Below are 20,493 nucleotides of genomic sequence, written 5' to 3' on the forward strand. Positions count from 1 at the left end.
GAGTCATTGTGATGTCTGTATGTTTTATGCTTGTAGCGATGTCTTTGGTACTTTGTCTCACAGGATCCCTCTTAGGATCTCTTGTAGGGCTTCTCCAGCCCATTTTTTAAAAAGATTTATTTATTTATTTTGAGAGAGAGAAACTGTATTCACACACGTGGGGCAGGGGCAGAGGGAGAGGGAGAGACAGCATCTTAAGCAGGCTCCATGCTCAGCACGGAGCCCAACGTGGAGATACATCCCATGACTGTGAGATCATGACCTGAGCTGAAATCAAGAGTCAAGGCGCCCCTGCAGCCCAGTTTTACAAGTAATAACTTTAATATTTTTATTCCCCACATAGCACTGTGTATCTGCTTCCAATTGTTTACAACCTAGAGAGAAATGAGGGTATAATTAGCCTCCTGTTAACCCTCAACACTCACATAATATGGATTCCAATAATAAAGTGATATTAGGCTACATATGCCTTTAGAGCCTGATTTTGCTCTGCTGGTATTCTTCAGGGAGCAGATGTATAGTGAGGTACATTTCACTGCTACTTCACTGAAAGTGGGTAATATTATTTGCCAATTTGATACTATCTCAATTTGCATTTTCATCATGAATGATGAGAGTGGTTCACATTTGGATATTCACACCATTGGGCCTACAGTGTGCCCTCAAAAGCATATTTGATTTTTGTATCATAATATTAAAGCTTGGAAAGGTACCACTGAATAATCATTTCGCTAAAATCTTTCTATCTACTTGCCCTTTTCCAAATATTCTGACCTGCACAGCATTGACCTTCATCAAGAAGCGTATGGTCTCCATGAAGATGGTGGCAGGAGTTTGGGAAACACCATAAGGGCTGGGGTGCAAAAAGGTTGATGAATCTTGACATTTTGATGTTTCTGAAATTATTATATTAAAAGAATAGATGGTTAGACGTAAAGGAAAAGAATGTCGGAAGCTCAGATATACAAATGTAGCAAGGAGACTATTCTAATCTATGAGAGAGGTTATAACCTGAAAAGCAATAGATTCCTCTATAGCAATGGTCCCTAAAGATCTCAAAAGTTCTCAAGGTTAGTCTACTGGTGGTTCCAAATGCAAGTCACAACCAATGAAATGGTTTTTTAATGTATGCAGATCATCCTGAATGTGATGTAGATATTCTAAAAATGATCGTTGTTTGAAAATCTTAAGTTTGGGGGCACCTGGGTGGCTCAGTTGGTTAAGTATCTGACTCTTGATTTCAGTTTACGTCATGATTTCATGGTTTGTGGGTTTGAGCTCCACAGAGTGCCATGTCCACACTTTCAGTGCAGAGCCTATTTGGAATTCCTTCTCTACCTCTCTCTCTGCTTCTCTCTCTCTTTTTCTCTCTCTCTCAAAATAAATAAACTTGAAGAAAAAAGAAAATCATAAGCCTGTAGTTAGCTACTTCTCTGAGATAATATAAAACTTTGCTTATGGAAAGAGCTACACTACTGAATTTGGATTATCAGAGTTTAGCCTCATATGAAGGAACTTAGGTGATATGACTAATCAACTTCACACAAGTTAAGATCACCATTTTGGTAATCATAAGTGTTTTCATCATTGTCTAGTTTGTTTACGCCCTTCTTTCAAGTGGAAATCTTTATTCCTAAGTACCTTTCTTTGCTGGTATGTCTTTGAGAAGTATATTGGATGGTTTTTGGCTGATAGTTGGATCTTGATATTGTAGGGACAAAATGTTTTCTCGTGAATCAGACTGCAGTTTGGAGGATTCTTCAAGAAAGTCATCTAGAATGTATGATGGATCTCTTGGTCCTAAATAGATTAAACTTGAATGAGAAAAAAACCCCACCTTCCTACATTGGATATTAAAAGGTTATTACAGGAGATGAAATATAATTGTTTTCAAAGCATAAGAAACATATTACCTAAATATTGTAAGGACAGACTTCTTTTGCAGCCTTTAATATTTCTTTTTTAAAAAAAGATTTTATTTTTAAGTAATCTCTAGATCCAACAAGGCTCGAGCTTACAACCTTGAGATCTAGCGTCCCATGTTCCACTGACTAAGCCAGCCAGGTGCCCCAAACTTTTTATATTTCTGAATAATTTGAAGAGTACAAGCTAAACTGATAGCACAGCTTTCTATAACTAGGACCCCTAGTCCAACCCTCCTGCTAGCCTAAGTCATGAAAATGTCAAACAAATACCTATCATAAAAGTTATTTGCTAAACCCAGCATGTCAAGAAAGTTAATATATTTTTAGATTAAATTAAAACTCTTGAAGGACAGGAATTCTACTCATTTTATCTCAGTGTTCAAAAATCACCATCATCATCATCATCATATGTAGCTATATTTGAGCATGACTGTATGCCAGGAATTGTACTAAAAATTGTACTAAAACCGTTAGTGTATAATCTAATTTATTTTTCACAACATTCATTATGCTCCTTTGAAGAAAGTGAATCACAGAGAAGTTAAATAATTGGTTGAAGCTCCAGAACATGTCTTGCTGCCTCTCAAATAAATACATGCTTGACAAATTTTTAAAAAAGCAGTGCCAGGCAGGAAATGATCAGTACCAACTGACTCCCAATTAGAAGAAGTCACCCTTCTTCTAAAAGATATGGCTTTGAAAAATAGGTAGAAGTTGGATAGGTAGAGGGGGAGGGGCATTTAAGGCTGAGAGCATGCCATTGGCAAAAGCATGGAAGTAGTGAACTAGTTTTTAATGTTTATTTTTGAGAGAGGAGGAGAGAGAAACAGAGCATGAGTGGGAGAGGGGCAGAGAAGGAAGGAGACACAGAATCCAAAGTAGGCTCCAGGCTCTGAGCTGTCAGCACAGAGCCCAACACAGGGCTCAACCCACAAATCTCGAGATCATGACCTGAGCTGAACTCGCTCGCTCAGCTGACTGAGCCACCAAGGAGCCCCAAAAACTAATTTTTTTAAGTTTATTTATTTATTTTGTTTATTTTGAGAGGGGAGGAGGAGGGGCAGAGAGAGAGTCCCAAGCAGGCTCCACTCAGCAAGGAGTCCAATGAAGGGCTCGAACTCACAAACCATGAGATGACCTGAGCTGAAATCAAGAGTCAGATGCATTAGTGAGCTAATTATTTTAAAGAGTATTGAGGATTACATAAATAAAATGAAGGGAAAGACAGGTTGGAGCTAGACTGTACTGATATTTTAATGCTAGGATTTTTCTTCTGTAGACAAAAGGAGAACACAGTGAAAAGTTTTGAACAGAAAAATTATTAGATGAAAGCAGTATTTTATGAAGATTACTCTAGCAGTGCTACATAGCAAGAAGAAAAAAATGCAGACAGAGACAAAGAGGTTTGTAATAAGGCTGTTACAACAATCTTGGTATTTGGTAATAAAGAGTCATGTAAATTTAAAGGGAAGATGCAAGGAGCATTTTGAAAGAGAACCAGCTGGTCTTGAGAATTTATCTGATAGAAGGATGCCGGAAGTTCAATACAGAAAGTAAGAGGATGCAGGGATGACTCAGATCATGAACTTGAGTTCCTAATATAGTGAGTGATGTAGAGTCAATTTGAGAGATGAAGAGTTAAGTTTACTAGCAGAGAAACCCAGCTCCTAGGTTCTGGAGGGATGTCAGGGCTAAATACAGAAATTTGAGAGTCATCAGTAGTAAAAGGAAAACTGTGAGTGCAGGTGAGCTCTTAGAAAGTATGACTATATTATTGGGAAATGAGTACATCTAATGAGTGTAATAATAAAGAGAAGCTTACAAAGGAAACCCAAACTGTTGGGAGATGTAGGAGGCAATCCAACATGTATTTCAGGAAGGAGAGAGTGGTTAAATACCTCAGACTAATGATTGAGGAGTAAGCTATGATCTTAGTGAAAAATATTAATATCCAACTTTTCTGAGGTATAATTTACATATAATAAAGTGCTCTCTTTTGAGTATATACTTCAGTGCATTTTAACAAATGTATACACTTATGTACTCACTGTCACAATCAGGATAAAAAGATTTCTACCCCAGAAAGCTCCCTTGTGTTCTTTGAAGGTAATCCTCAACTCCCATCCAAAGGCAACCATTAATCTGCTTTTTGTCAATACAGATTAGTTTCGCCTTTTCTAGAATTTCATTTAAGTGGAATATATAGTATCTATTCTTTTGCATCTGGCTTATTCACTTAGCATAATGTTTCTGAGATTCATCCATGTGTGTGTATCAGTAATTTGTTTCTTTTTATTGTTGAGTGGTTTTTGATTGTGCACATAAGAAAAAAATTTATTATCCATTCATCTACTGATAAGCAGTTGGATTGTTTCCAGTTTTTGCCTGTTATAAATATATCTGTTATGAACATTTGTGTACAAATTGCAATGTTTCCATTTCTCTTGGGTAAATACCTAAGAGTGAAATTGCTGACACATGTGTAACTATTTTTAAACTGCCAGTTTTTCCAAGTGGCTATTAGCATTTGGCATTCCCACCAAAAGTTTGAGAGTTCCAGCTATTCTACATCCTTGCCATAGCTTAGTATTATCATTTTTAAAAATTTTAACTATTCTAGTGGTAAATTGCATCAATTTTCAAATGTAAGACCAAACTTACTTCAATTGGATATATTACCTTTTATATATATTGCTGAAATTCATGGACTAATATTTGTTAAGAATTTTTGTGTCAAGGTTCATGAAGTCTATTGGTGTGTACATTTCTTGGGATGGGTTTGTCTAACTTTGAATATCACAGTAATAACTATGGTTAAACTGTGGGAAGTATTCCCTCTTCTATTTTCTGAATCTATGGAAGGAATGGGGTAGCCTGAAGTTTTGTCTTTTCTTTTCTTTTTTTTTTTAAGTTTATTTATTTATTTTGAGAAAGAGAAAGAGAGAGGGAGGAGAGAGAGAAAATCCCAAGTGCAGAGCCCGATGTGGGGCTCAAACTCATAAACTGTGAGATCATGACCTGAGCCAAAATCAAGAGTCGGACACTCAACCAACTAAGCCACTCAGGTTCCCCTGTCTTTTCTTTTTCTTTTAAAAATTTTTTTTAATGTTTATTTACTTTTGAGAGAGAGAGAGAGAGAGAGAGAGAGAGAGAGAGAGAGAGAGAGAGCAGGGAGGGGCAGAGAGAGGGGGAGACACAGAATCTGAAGCAGGTTCCAGGCTCTGACCTGTCAGCACAGAGCCCGATGCAGGGCTCAAACCCATGAACCAGGAGATCACAACCTGTGCTGAAGTCTGCTTAACCGACTGAGCCACCAAGGCACACCTCTTTTTTTTTTAATAGAAGTATTTAAAGCTATAAATTTCCCTCTGGGAACTAATTTAGTTCATCTTACCAATTTTGGTTTGTTGTGTGATTCATTACATTCAGTTCGAACTATTTTGTGATTTCTTCTTTGACATATGGGTTATTTAGAAATGTATTGTTTAGGGGCACCTGGGTGGCCCAGTCGGTTGAGCGTCCAACTTCAGCTTAGGTCATGATCTCACAGTTTGTGAGTTGGAGCCCTGCATGGGACTCTGTGCTGATAGCTCGGAGCCTGGAGTCTGCTTCAGATTCTGTGTCTCCCTCTCTCTCTGTCCCTCCTCCGCTTGTTCTCTGTCTCTCGAAAATGAATAAATGTAAAAAAAAAAAAAATTTAGAAGTGTATTGTTTAAATTACAAATACTTGAAATTTTCCTATATATCGAGTCATGAGCTGGTAAATGTTCAACAATTGGCTTTTGGCTATGTGAGAAGGCTGATTTGTGGTGTTTACTGATTTCTATGATATAAATTCCCCAATCATGGCTGATTTCAAGAAACCAATGTTACATCACTGAATGAAGTTAGGAAGAAATGCACAATAGCATACCATTATGTAATATTTCTACATATGAATACAATTAGGTATAAATAACTTCAACAGTGTAGATGATAGTAAAATAATAAAGAAGTAATAAGTTTTGAATATTAGCTTTTTTGGGTAGTTTTTGTTGTTGTCTTCATTTTACATGGAGCTTTATATTTTAAGACTTCACATAAGTGCTCACAATTGCTACTTGTAAGGATTTTTTAACTCTTTATTTTGAAATAATTATAGATGCAAAGGAAGTTGCAAATACAGAGCATGTAGTTCCAATGTACCCTTACCAGCCTCTCTTCAATGGTGACATCTTATACAACTATAGTATGGTATAATATCAAAACCAGGAAATTGATACTAGTACAAAACTCTTTAGTGCACTAAAGACCTCATCTATTTTTGCCAGTTTTCATATACATTTGTGTGTGTATGTGTGTGTTTATGTGTATGTAGTTCTAAGCATTTTTATCCCATTTTATAGATTCTTTTAACCACTACCATAATCAAGATACACACTGTTAGGCAACAAAAGTAAAAATCAACAACTGGGGCTCTATGAAACTAAAAAGCTTCTGTACAACAAATGAAAACTTGTAAAAAAATGAAAAGGCAACCTACTGAATGGGAGAAAATATTTGCAAATCATACATCTGATAAAGCGTTAATGTTTAAAAAATATAAAGAATTCCTACAACTCAATAGCAAAGAAAACAACAATTTTATTTTAAAAATGAGCAGAGGATCTGAATAGACATTTCTCCAAAGAAGACGTATTAGCTGGTCAACAGACACATGATAAGATGCTCAACATCACTAATCATCAGGGAAATGCCAATCATAACCACAATGAGATATCACCTCACATGTGCTAGAATGGCTATTATCAAAAAGACAAGAAATAATGAGTGTTGGTGAGGATATGAAGATAAGGGAACCCTCGTGCACTGTGGTTTGGCATGTAAATTGATGCAGCCACTATGGAAAACAGTATGGAGTTTCCTCAAAAAATTAAAACTAGAAATACCCATATGATCCAACAATTCCACTTCTGGCTTATCCATAGGAATGAAAATAAGAACTTGAAGAGATATATATACTTTCTCATGTTCATTGCAGAATTATTTATAGTAGTCAAGACATGAAAGTCACCTAAGTATCCATCAATGGATGAATGGACAAAGAAAATGTGGTATACAATGGAATATTATTCAGCCATCAAAAAGAATGAAATATTGCCATTTGTAACAACATGGATGCATCATGAGGATATTATTATATAATATTAGCATAATGTTGTTATGCTATAATATCCTATATTATATATAGGTATGATATGATATAGAGAAAGACAAACCCAATATGATCTCACTTACATGTAGAATATTAAATAAAAAAAACAAGAACACAAAAAAGAGCCTTGAAATCATAAAGAATAGATTAGTGGTTGCTAGATACAGGGTATAAGAGGTAGGTGAATTGGGTGAAGGTAGTCAAAGGGTACAAACTTCCAGTTAGAAAATAAACAAGTCAGGTAATGTACAGCATGGTGACTATAGTTAATAATACTCTATTGTATATTTGAAAGTTGCTGAGAGAGTAGATCTTAAAAGTTCTTATCACAAGAAAAAAATATTGTAACTGTGTGTGATGATGGATGCTGAGTAAGCTTACTGTAGTGATCATTTTGCAATACATACAAATATTGAATCGTTATGTTGTATACCTGAAACTAAATAATGTTATATATCAATTATACTTTAAATTAAAAATATACAAAGAACTCTTAAAACTCAACAATAAGAAAACAAAGCCTGATTTAAAACTGGCTAAAGGGGTGCCTAGGTGGCTCAGTAGGTTGAGTGCCCAACTCTTGATTTCAGCTCAGGTCATGATTCCAGGATCGTGGGATCAAGTCCCACATCAGGCTCCATGCTGAATGTGGAGCCTGCTTAAGATTCTCTCTCTTGTGCTCTCCCTCTGCCCCTCTCCCCTGATCTCATTCTCTCTCTCTAAAATCAAAAAGTAAAAACAAAAAAAATGGCCAAAGACCTTAATATGCACCTCACCAAAGAAGATATACAAATGGCACATAAGCATATGATAAGATACTCCTTATCAAATGTCATTAAGAATGTTAATAAAAAGAGAGACTACACATGGGTAGGGGAAAGGAGTATATGAAAAATCCCTAACCCTTCCTTTCAACTTTGTTATGAACCTAAAACTCCTCTAAAAAATAAGTCTATTAAAAAATAATTGATTAATATAAAAAAATTAAATAAAATTTAAAAACCTAGATGAAATAGATGAATTCCTAGAAAGTATAAAATACCATGAATAACACAATAAGAAATACAGAACACAAATACATTAAATATTAAGAAAATGAAATGGTAGACACCTTCTCCTGCAAAAAACAAACAAAAAAAACCACCCAGGCTCTTGTTGTTTTATGGTTGAGTTCTGTCAAACTTTCTTTTTTTTTTTTTTAACATTTATTTATTTTTGAGACAGAGAGAGACAGAGCATGAATGGGGGAGGGTCAGAGAGAGGGAGACACAAAATCTGAAACAGGCTCCAGGCTCTGAGCTGTCAGCACATAGCCCGACGCGGGGCTCGAACTCACGGACCGTGAGATCATGACCTGAGCCGAAGTCGGCCGCTTAACCGACTGAGCCACCCAGGCGCCCCTCTGTCAAACTTTCAAGTCAAAATCAATTCCAATCATGTATAAGTTGATAAATAATATATATGTTGGTAAAGAATAAATCAGAAAATTCTAGAAATTTCCTAGAATTCTAAAATTTTAGACATGCAAAGTCACTGATGGTGACAGAGAGATGCTTGGTGGTTGTTTGGAAATGGGTGCAAGAGAAAGAGATTCAAATGGGCACAAGGAGAGTTTTGTAGATTTGGGATATGTTCATTACCTTGATTGTGGTGATGTTTTCATGGGTGTGTTCATATGTCAAACATATCAAATTGTATGTGTTAAATATGTGCAGTTTATGAATGTCCATTACATCTCGGACAAACTGTTAAAAATACATGCACACAAAATAATAATGCGCAACAACATATAAACAAAATACCATATGCAAGAAACACATAAACAAAAACCCACATATTAAATTAAACACATTAGAATGATTGATTCTCTAAAATGGAGGAAAGGAGAATGGCAATGAAGGACAGGGAAAAAAGGGTGTGTGTGTGTGTGTGTGTGTGTGTGTGTGTGTGTGTGTGTGTAAATAAATAAATAAACTTAAGAACCACAAGAGAGGGATTGAGAGTGTTAGAAAAGAAAGTGATGGGATAATGAAAGAAATTTACTCTGCTACAATGATACCTTTTTTATGCATACACAGAGACAGTAAATTCTCTAAGATTCAAAAACCTGAATAGCAACAGTGAAAACTTCACACTTGCAAACATATGAATGAGGAAATATTTAGAAGGAGTCTTTCTTGGTGTACCTGGGACAACTCAAAACTCCATCTACTAACTCATTTAACAAATATTTGCCAAGTACCTACAATTTGCCAGCTCCTATTCATAAGGCCACTAATTTTCCTAATAGCCACTCATCATCTCCGTTTCCTGGTCCTACCTGCTGCCGCTTCCACCGTCATTGCTGTTGCAGAACCATTAGTGATTCCCCAAGGGCCTAAACTGGATTCTACTTTCCCTCCTTCTTCAATGTACTCTACAGTACCAGTGCCCCTCTGCTTCGCTACTTGTGCCTGAAGCATTCGTGCCTGAAGTTGTTTGAAGGCTTCATGAAATGCCATTTCCATTCGAATATCATTGTTTTGAATTTCATAGTACAAACCTGAAGAAAGAAAAATGCTAAAATAAATGTGACTGGTTTTCTACCACCATATACTAAAGAATTGCAACATTTCACTTGTCTTTCCAAATTTTTTACCAAAGTTTAAGAACTACATGATGAGTTATTAGAGAATGAAAAGAGAAAGGGAGAATCTTATAATGGAAAAAAACACATTGATATCACAGGAAAATACCATACCAAGTAAAGTCCAGGCTACAACATTAGTTGGTTCCAAGCAAGTAGCATCCTCAAAGAAAATTTCTGCCTGCTCATAGTTCTCCATCAAGACAGCCAGGACACCACACAGCAACAGGCTGAGAAGAGACCAGCAACGTGATTAACAACATGGTCCCGTGTCACAGTCATGGAACCAAGAAAATTTCTTACAGAAGCTTATCTGCTCCTACTCATTCTTCACTTATCTTCCACCCGTACCTGTGGATATGATTCTGGTTGAGGGAAAGGGCTCTCCGAAAACACTCCTGTGCTTTGATGTTGTCCTCAGTTAGGAGGCAGAAGGCACCGTAGTCCAGCCAGTGTTCCAAGTTCTGGGGCTCACGGACCAACCTCTATCACATGAAGCATTAGGAGGACCAAGATTATTGCACAGTATGTCATATTTTTATGCACATAAAACCACAAATACCATAAGTTTTATGAAAGCAGAAACTATGTCATTTTTTGTTTACCACTGATTTCTGAATGTCTAGCACAGTCACCGTTCTGGTTTATAATATGTGGTGAATAAATATTGGAATGATTTAAAAATTAAATTTTCAACTCATTCCTTCCTAGTGTCAATGTTCTGGTTACCATAAGCTTATCCAATTACTTGGAAACCTAGATTCATTGTACAGTTCATTTTAAAGATTCATCGATAATCATTTTTGTCATAGCCTTGAGATGGCAAATATAAATTTAAGTACAAATATGAAAAAGAAGCATCTCATAATAAGTGAAAACTACAAAACACTGTTGAAACAATTAAAGGTGACATAAATAAATAGAAACACATCCAATGTCCATAGATTGAAAGACTTAATATTATTAAGATGTCAATACTGTCCAAAGAAATTTACAGATTCAATATAATCTCTATCAAAATCCCAATGATATTTTTTGCAGTAATGGAAAAACCCATCCTAAAATTTACATGGAATCTCTAGGAACCCTGAATAGGTAAAACAAACTTGAAAAAGAACAAAACTGGAGGACTCATACTTCCTGATTTCAAAACTTACAAAACTATATAATCTGTGTGGTACTGGTATCAAGACAAATATATAGAACAATGGGATAGAATAGAGTTCAGAAACAAATCCTCACATTTATGGTTAAATGATTTTTGACAAAGGGGCCAAGACCATCCAATAGGTAAGGACAGGCTTTTTTTTAAAAATATAATTTATTGAAAAATTGGTTTCCATACAACACCCAGTGCTCATCTCAACAAGTGCCCTCCTCAATGCCCATCACCCACTTTCCCCTCTCCCCCACCCCCAACAACCCTCAGTTTGTTCTTAGTATCCAAGAGTCTCCTATGGTTTGCCTCCCTCCCTCTCTGTAACTTTTCCCCCCCATCTCCCTCCCCCATTGACTTCTATTAAGTTTCTCAGGATCACCTATGAGTGAAAACATATGGAATCTGTCTTTCTCTGACTGACTTATTTCACTTAGCATAATACCTTGCAGTTCCATCCATGTTGCTGCAAATAGCCAGATTTCATTCTTTCTCATTGCCATGTAGTATTCCGTTGTATATATAAACCACATCTTCTTTATCCATTCATCAGTTGATGGACATTTAGGCTCTTTCCATAATTTGGCTATTGTTGAAAGTGCTACTATAAACATTGGGGTACATGTGCCCCTATGCATCAGCACTCCTGTATCCCTTGGATAAATTCCTAGCAGTGCTATTGCTGGGTCATAGGGTAGTTCTTTTTTTAATTTTTGAGGAACCTCCACACTGTTTTCCAGAGCGGCTGCAAGGGACACACTTTTCAACAAACAGTGCTAGGAAAACTGGATATCTGCATCCCCATGCAAAAGAATGAACTTGGACCCTTACTTAACACCATATATAAAAATTAATTCAAAATGGATCAAAGACCTAAATATTAATGCCTAAAACTATAACAACTATAACACTTTGAGAAGAAAATATGTCACAATAGCTTCATGATTCTGGACTTGGCAATGATTTCTTAGATATGAAAACAGAAAATAACAATTGTTGAGGATGCAGAGAAATTAGAACTCTTGTAAACAGCGGGAATGTAAAAATGGTGCAGCCACTTTGTAAAACAGATGGTTGTTCCTCAAAAAATTAAAAATAGAATTACCATGTGATACAGCAATCCCACTTCTGTATATATACCCACAAGAATTGAAAGCAGAGTTTCAAAGAGATATTTGTACATCCATGTTCAAAGCAGCAATATTCATAATAGCTAAAAAGTATAAGCAACCCAAGTGCCCACTGACAGATGAATGGGTAAGCAAAATATGATATATACATACAATGGAATATTAGCTAGCTTTAAAAAGGAAGAGGGGGCGCCTGGGTGGCGCAGTCGGTTAAGCGTCCGACTTCAGCCAGGTCACGATCTTGCGGTCCATGAGTTCGAGCCCCATGTCGGGCTCTGGGCTGATGGCTCAGAGCCTGGAGCCTGTTTCCGATTCTGTGTCTCCCTCTCTCTCTGCCCCTCCCCCGTTCATGCTCTGTCTCTCTCTGTCCCAAAAATAAATAAAAAAAAACGTTGGAAAAAAAAATAAAAAATAAAATAAAAAGGAAGAAAATGCTGACAGATGTTACAACATGGATGAACTTTGAGAACATATGCAAAGTGAAATAAGGACATAAAGACATAACATATGATTTATATATATTGATGTTTTGAAGTTGTTATAGTCTGAATATTCCTCTGTCAATTAATTTAGAACATTAATTCCAAAAAATCTGGAACATATTTTCCTACTAAAAAATTATAAATGTGAAAAGATGTTCAAAATAACTTGATATTTGAGAAATGCAAAATAAAACCACAATGAAATACCACTTCACACCCATTAGAATGGCTATAATTGTTTAAAAGATGTATAATAATAAGGATTAGTGAGAATATGAAAAAAATGGAATCCTCATCTATTGCTAGTGGGAATATAAAAGAGTACAACCTTTTGGAAAACAGTTTTGCATTTCCTCAAAAAGTTAAGCATAGAGTTACCATATGACCTAGTAATTCCACTCCTAGGTATACACCCAAGAGAACTAAAAACATATGTCCATATTAAACTTAAACAATAAATGAATGTTTATAGCAGCATTATCCATAATAGTCAAAAAGTGGATATTAGTCAAATACCCATCACCTAATGGACAAATAAACAAAATGTGCTCTATCTATACAATGGAATGTTACTGAGCCATAAAAAGGAATAAAATACTAATACATACTATGACATGAATGACCTTTAAAGACATGCTATTTTATAACTGGCAGTTTGTACCTATTGATCCCCTTCACCTGTTTTGCCCATTCCCCCACCCCCACACAACTGAACACCAAAAAAACAAATAATATGATTAAAAATGGACAGAGGACCTGAATAGACATTTTTTGAAAGAAGATGTACAGATGTCCAGCAGATGCTTGAAAAGATGCTCAACATCACTCATCTTCGGGGAAATGAAAATAGAATAGCTAGTGTCAAAAAGACAAAAAATAACAAGTATTGGCAAGGATGTAGAGAAAAAGGAACCCTTGTGCACTGTTGATGGGAATGTAGATTGGTGTAGCCACTATGGAAAATAGCAGGGAGGTTCCTCAGAAGATTAAAAATAAAAATATCATAGAACCCAGTAATTACACTTCTGGGTATTCACCCAAAGAAAACCAAAACACTAATTCAAAAACATATGCACCCCTATGTTTATTGCAACATTATTTACAATAGCCAAGATATGGAAGCAACCTAAGTGTCTATCAATAGCTGAATGGATAAAGAAAATGTGGTGTGTGTGTGTGTGTGTGCGTGTGTGTGTGTGTGTGTGTGTGTGTAATGGAATATTATTCAGCCATAAAAAAGAATGAAATCTTGTCATTTGCAACAACATGGATGGGCCTAGAAGGCACTACGCTAAGACAAATAAATCAGACAGAAAAAGACAAATTCCATATTTCATTTATATGTAGAATCTAAAAACAGAGCAAAACAAACAGCAACAAAAAACCAGAAACAGATTCATAAATATAGAAAATTGGTAGTTGTCAGAGGAGGAGTGGGAGGATGGGTGACATAGGCGAAGGGGATTAAGACATACAGACTGCCAGTCATAAAATAAATAAGTCATGGGAATGAGAAGTACAGCACAGGGAATGTAGGCAATAATGTCATAATAACTTGTATGGTGACCAATGGTAGCTATGCTTATTGTGGTAAGCATTTTGTAATATATATAATTGTCAAATCGCTATATTGTACACCTGAAAGTGTTGAATACAAAATTGTATTCAACTATAGTTCAATTTAAAAAAAGAATATCATATAAATGACATCATACAGTATGTAACCTTTTGACAGTGTCTTCTTTCACTCAGTATAATGCCTTTGAAATTCATGCAAGTTGTTGTATTAGTAATACATTTCTTTTATTGCTGAATAGATTATATGGATAAGCCATAGTTTATTTAGTCACCCTTTAAAGAACATTTGGGTTGCTTCTGTTTGAGCAATTATGAATAAAGTTTCTGTAAGCATTCATGTACATAAGATTTTACTTCTTTAAGGTAAATATCCAGGAGTAGGTCATATGGTGAATGTATAAGACACTGCCAAACTATTTTCCAGAATGACGTTATCATTGTGCATTTCCTCTGACAAAGTATGATGGTTCCAGTTGCTTTGTATCCTCATTAGCACCTTGTATTGTCAGCATTTTCACTGTAGTTACTCTAATAAGTTGTAGTGGCATCTTATTGTGGTTTTAATTTGCATTCCACAATAGCTAATTATGTTGAATATCTTTTCATGTTCTTATTTATCATATTTAGTGAAATATCTGTTCAAATCTCTTGCCCATTTTTATTTAGTTGTTTTCTATTGTTGAATTTTAAGAGTTCTTAATATTCTGGATACAAATAAATCCTTTGTCAGATATATGTCTTGCAGATATTTTCTCCTTTTCTTTCTCTTAATAGTGTCTTTTACAGACCACACATTTTTAATTTTGATGAAGTTCCATTTATCATATTTTTCTTTCATGTATCATGCTTTGGTGTCATGTCCAAGAACTCTTTACCTAACTCCAGATCATGAAGACCTTCTCCTTTGTTTTCTTCTAAAATATTCATTGTTTTATGGTTTAGATTCAGATGTGTGGTCCATTTTAAGTTGATTTTTTACAATGTTTGAGGTTTAAGTCAAAGTTCATTTTTCGCATATGGATGACCAGTGATTCTAAAGCCATTTCTTTGAAAAGATTGTCCTTTCTCCATTGAATTTCTTTTACATCTATGTCAAAAATGTAGTGGCCTTATTTGTGTGGACATATTTATAGACTCTATTTTATTGATTTATGTGTCTGTCCTCTCATCAGTCCTGATGGGTTTTAAATAATTAAAAACTGCTATTTGTTATACCCATATTACACAAATAATAGTAATAACAACTACTGGAAAGACCTTTAGTTACCTCTTCATAATACACTGCTGCCATTTCAAAGTTCTCATTGACTTCTGCTTCAAATGCGAAGAGTCGAAGCTGTTCATTGCTTGTATAAATGGTTGAAAGAGTGTGTTGGACATCATCTGGCATGGTCTGTCAACATCAAGATGTTAGTTAGACTAAACAAAGCAATTACAAGTAGAGAGTCTTATAAGAATAAACTAGATGGGAGACCTCAGTCACGAGGTTGAAAATGACATTGGAGTTTCTTATAGTTCAATATAGTAAGAGAGTAAGAGTGAACCAAGAGAGACATATCAAGGATGAAAGAGAAGGTCAGGTATATGAATACCAACAATCTAAGCTCATGGAAGTGAGTAAAAATTAATTAGAACAGAACTCTCCTCCTCAGCACTTAGGGCAGTCAAAATCCTTAAGTAAGCCTCCTTTGACCTCAAACAGCTTCCTTAATTTTCTCTTGTGTATGGGATGAATATTATCATTTTTAGGTGCCATGACATGAAAAAGGTTGGTAAGCACTAGCTAGAATCTTCAAACATCAAAAAAATAGGAGACTAAGGATAAAGCTTTGGAAGTTACCTTTGCACATTCAGTGGGATATATAAATATATCCCCAAAAGGAAACATTTTAGAAATAGCCAGAAAGGTAGGGAAAAACCCAGAAAAATATTATGTCCTATATACCATCCAGGAAAGCAGTTATAGTATAATAAGTAATCTCCAGGATCAGAAGCTACTGCCAAGGAAGACCTCCAATTCTTTAGAATTTAGAAGTAAAAAAATTATCAGTGACATTAACAAGTAGAGTTGCTAAGGGATGTAGAGAGTAAAGCTTAATTTGAGATGGGCCAAAGAGAGCTCCTGGTTACAGATTATGTCTCTGTTCTTTGTTCTTTTTGATTTTGATGATCTTGACCTCCAAATTCCTCCAGCAACATACTACAGTGCCTAAACCAGAAATACTCTACCTCTAATATCCTGTTCCAAGAACCTATGTTATAAGCCTTCAATCTTTTTGTCACTTAATCCCCTTAAAACTACTCTCTGACTTTATTTCCCTCATTTCTAATATACCTGTCTTTTCCCAACTGTGTAATACCGGACCTCATGGCCATCCACTCATACTACTCTTACCAGCAAACTCAGGTCCCAGGCACCTTGTCCTTTGCCTGCACTTGGCCTGAAAATCCCCAAATTAAAACAGTCCTACAGGAGCTGCTGATTGGTCCAGAGGAAGATTGCATACACACAGAAATCTCTGAGCTGCCACAGATTCTTTGGCATTCAGTCTTAGCTAAAGGCCTTTCATACTCAGTAATCTATGTATTTGTCCTTGTTTAGCAACACATTCCATAATACTATGATGCAGTGTCTAAATTTTCTTTCTTCAAGCTTTTCATTCAACCCTTACTCCCTTCATTGTCCAGTAAACACATTACTTCGCAGAGGAAATGAAAATCATCGGGCCAGGGATACCTCAGCTTTTGAACACCATACTGATATAGTTTATTTCTGTATCCACTGTATCTCTTTACTTTCAGTCTGAAGAAGCATCACATCCTTCTCTGTTGCAAGACTAATCTTTCCATCTAACTTCTTGATTCTTTCCCATTTGTATATACCCTGGGTTTGCCATCAATTATTCTCTCTTTCCTTCTATTTTTAATCTCTCCCAGTCTGCTGACTCCTTCTCCCAAACCGATGGACATGCTAAAGGCATTTCTAGCTTAAAATGAAAACCTTGATAATTTCTGGCTACTATTTTCCTACTTCTTCCTTTTATCTTCCAACTTCTTTTTCCAGTTTATTTATTTATTTTCAGAGAGAGAGAGAGAGAGAGAGAGAGAGAGAGTGCACAATCAGGAGAGGGGAAGAAAATAGAAGGAGAGAGAGAGAGAATCTTAAGCAGAGAGAGATCTGACATGGGGCTTGATCTCAGGAACCTTGAGATCATGACCTGAGCTGAAATCAGGAATTGGACACTCAACCAAGTGAGCCACCCAGGCGTCCCCCAGCTTCCTGAATTTATATTTATCTGTTTCCTAAGCACTCATTTACTCCACAATTCATTATAATTTGAATCCTCTCCATTAGTCCAATGATACTGCTATGTAAAAGTTAATAACCTCCTTATTTTCAGATCCAATGAAAACTTTTCAAATTTTGTTTTTCTTTTTCTCCAGTTTTATTCAGATATAACTGTCGTGCATCACTGTGTAAGTTTAAGGCACATAGCTTAATGGTTTGACTGACATATATTGTAAAATAATTATCATAGTAAGTTTAGTTAGCATCTATCATCTCACATGGACACAATAAAAAGAAAAAAATTTCTTGTGGTAAGAACTCTTAGGATTTACTCTCCTAACAAGTTACAAATATATCAAACAACAGTGTTAGCTATAGGCATCATGCTGTACATCATATCCCTGGTGCTTGTTTATCTTGTGACTTGAAGTTTGTATCTTTTGACCGCCTCGTTCCAATTTCCCCTTCCCATTCCCCAGCGTTTGCTCTTCATAACTCCTAGGAATATTTGACAATGTTGACTACTTTTTCTTCTTAAAATTCTCTTCCCTTAGCTTTTGTGACACCACTGTCTTCTGGTTCTTTTGCTCTTTTAACAATTCACTTTTCTCCTTAATTAATTCTTTTATTCATCCATCCCTTAAATGTTGGTATTTCTATAGTGTTCTACCACCAGCTTGCTTCTCTCTCTACTTATGTTTTCCTCAGCAGCTCCATCTATAACAATAGTTTAACTAGCACCTACAAGTATATCTTGTTTTATTGAGCTTCAAAGATATTGGTTTTTTTATTTTTATTTTTTTTTTACAAATTGAAGGTTCATGGCAACTCTGTGTCAAGCAGGTCTGTTGGTACCATTTTCCAATAGCATTTGCTTACTTGTCTCTGTGTCACATTTTGGTACTTCTCACAATATTTTAAGCTTTTTTATTGTTAATTATATTTGTTACGGTGATCTGTAATCAGTGACTAGGACTCAGTGAAAGCTCAGATGATGGTTAGCATTTTTTAACAATAAAGTTTTTAGGTTTTGTTTTTGTTTTAGAGAGAGAGTGTGTGTGAGCTGGCGAGAGGGCCAGAAGGAGAGAGAGAATCTTAAGCAGGCTCCACACTCAGTGTGGAGTCTGACATAGGGCTCAATCCCATGACCCTGGGATCATGACCTGAGCAGAAATCAAGAGTTGGATGCTCAACTGACTGAGCCACCCAAATACCCAGCAATAAACTATTTTTTTTAATTTTTTTTAATGTTTATTTATTTTTGAGAGAGAGTGAGACAGAGTGTGAGTGGGGGAGGGCCAGAGAGAGGGAGACACAAAATCGGAAGCAGGCTCCAGGCTCTGAGCTGTCAGCACAGAGCCCGACGTGGGGCTCGAACTCATGGACTGCGAGATCATGACCTGGGCTGAAGTTGGACGCCCAACCGACTGAGCCACCCAGGCGCCCCTAAACTATTTTTTAATTAAGGTATGTACATTGTTTTTCTAGACATAATGCTATAATTGCACATGTAATAGGGTATAGTATAGTGTAAATATAATTTGTATATGCACTAAGAAACCACAAAATTAATTTGACTCGCTTTATTTTGATATTTGCTTTATTACGGTGGTCTAGAATCAAATCTTCAGTATCTCCAAGGTATGCCTATATGCACTTATGGCTCCCCAAATCTCATCTCCAGCTCAGATCTCACTCTTGAGAAAAATCCCACAAGAGCTAATATTCAAAAGTAATTTCAATATCACCTACCTCCCATTAAATCTGCTTGTGTTGTATTTCTTGTCCCACTTACTGGTACTACCTGCTACCCAGTCATTGAGCCTTAAACTTAATCTTTGACCCCTTTTCCTACTTACTATGTAATAACCAGTTAACATCACCAGTTTCACTGCATCTAACCCAACTGACACACTGTTATCAGTGTTTTTCATAAAATGTAGATTTGATCATACTATTCCCCAGTGTAAAATAATTACATTTATTGCTTCCAAAATGCTAATAATAGAAAAGGCAAAACTTCTTTCTGTGGCATACAAGGTCTCCATCCATATTCCCAACTCCCCTACTAGGAACTTATCGATCCCTGGCTTCACCTCCTGCTTCTCTGTTCCTTAACTAGTTTAGCATCCGTTCCCGAACTATATGCAGTTTCTGTGTATCCCATATGCTTCCAAGCTTCCAAGCTTTTGTGATGTTACCTATGACTCAAATACTCTGAATCCTCCACTTTGAGAATTTTTTAGCCTTCAAGCTCAAGCCACAGCTCTTCTGTGAATCCTTTCCTGACAGGTCTCAGGGCAAAGTTGATTACTTTTTATTTAGGCATCTCCTAACCTGCTTTACCATGGACACACCCCTTCACAGCATTGACCTCACCCTGCTACACTTATTTGTATTTTATGTCTCTCTCGTCTACTAGACAGGGATTCCTTGGAGGCATAAGGCAACAGTAATTACCACCTAATGCTCAATTTTCAAAGCAATTCATCCAAGTCATCTGTGCCCAAGGCAGGATTGTTCTCTTAATGCTAGCTAGGATACTGGACATTCCTCACCTTCCTCTTCCAGAAAGGCTAGACAAGTTGAAAGAAAAAATGATGGTGACAGAGAAGAAAATCAAGTGAAGGAAAGAACAAATAGAATAGAGGGTTTGAGGAAGCATAGCTGCTTAGCGACTACCAATAGGACAAAAAGACTTTGGTTTTTGTCATAGTTTTCAAATAAACCACAACTGTATACATTTAAAAATGAGCAAATGAAGGCAATATGCAAGCTGTGCAAATACAGATATAAACAGATAAATGGGAGGAGGGGGGCACCTGGGTGGCTCAGTCAGTTAAACGGTCAACTCTTGATTTTGGTTCAGGTCATGATTGCACAGTTGTGGGATCAAGTCCTGTGTTGGACTCCCCGCTGAGCGTGGAGCCTGCTTGGAATTCTCTCTCTCCCTCTCTCTGCCCATCCTCCCCACAAAATAAATAAACTTAAAAAAAAAAACAAAACAAAACAAATGGGAGAAGAACAGGCTACCTGTCCAATGAAAAAGCATGTTTGAAGCATCATTGTCATATAGGTCCAATATCTGAAATCTCATAATGTTTCTTGGTTTT

At 36.2% G+C, this 20,493-nt stretch overlaps 1 protein-coding gene across 6 annotated transcripts in view; it reads right to left on the reverse strand.

Annotated features, from left to right (window-relative positions):
- Positions 1–20,493, reverse strand: part of CFAP70 (cilia and flagella associated protein 70) — a 106,277-nt gene that overhangs the window by 26,029 nt on the left and 59,755 nt on the right. For 5 of the 6 annotated variants that reach the window (XM_045040137.1, XM_045040138.1, XM_019813279.3 and 2 more), the window contains exons 17-22: positions 15,359–15,484; positions 10,097–10,230; positions 9,860–9,975; positions 9,440–9,661; positions 1,642–1,800; positions 775–896 (exon numbers count right to left, since the gene is read on the reverse strand). In XM_045040137.1, the coding sequence (XP_044896072.1) occupies positions 775–896; positions 1,642–1,800; positions 9,440–9,661; positions 9,860–9,975; positions 10,097–10,230; positions 15,359–15,484 (879 nt within the window). The remainder of the gene's footprint in view (positions 1–774; positions 897–1,641; positions 1,801–9,439; positions 9,662–9,859; positions 9,976–10,096; positions 10,231–15,358; positions 15,485–20,493) is intronic. The other variant, XM_011287342.4, reaches the window with a different exon arrangement.

Source organism: Felis catus, chromosome D2, assembly GCF_018350175.1.
Source record: "Felis catus isolate Fca126 chromosome D2, F.catus_Fca126_mat1.0, whole genome shotgun sequence".
In the NCBI taxonomy this organism is placed as follows: Eukaryota; Metazoa; Chordata; class Mammalia; order Carnivora; family Felidae; genus Felis; species Felis catus.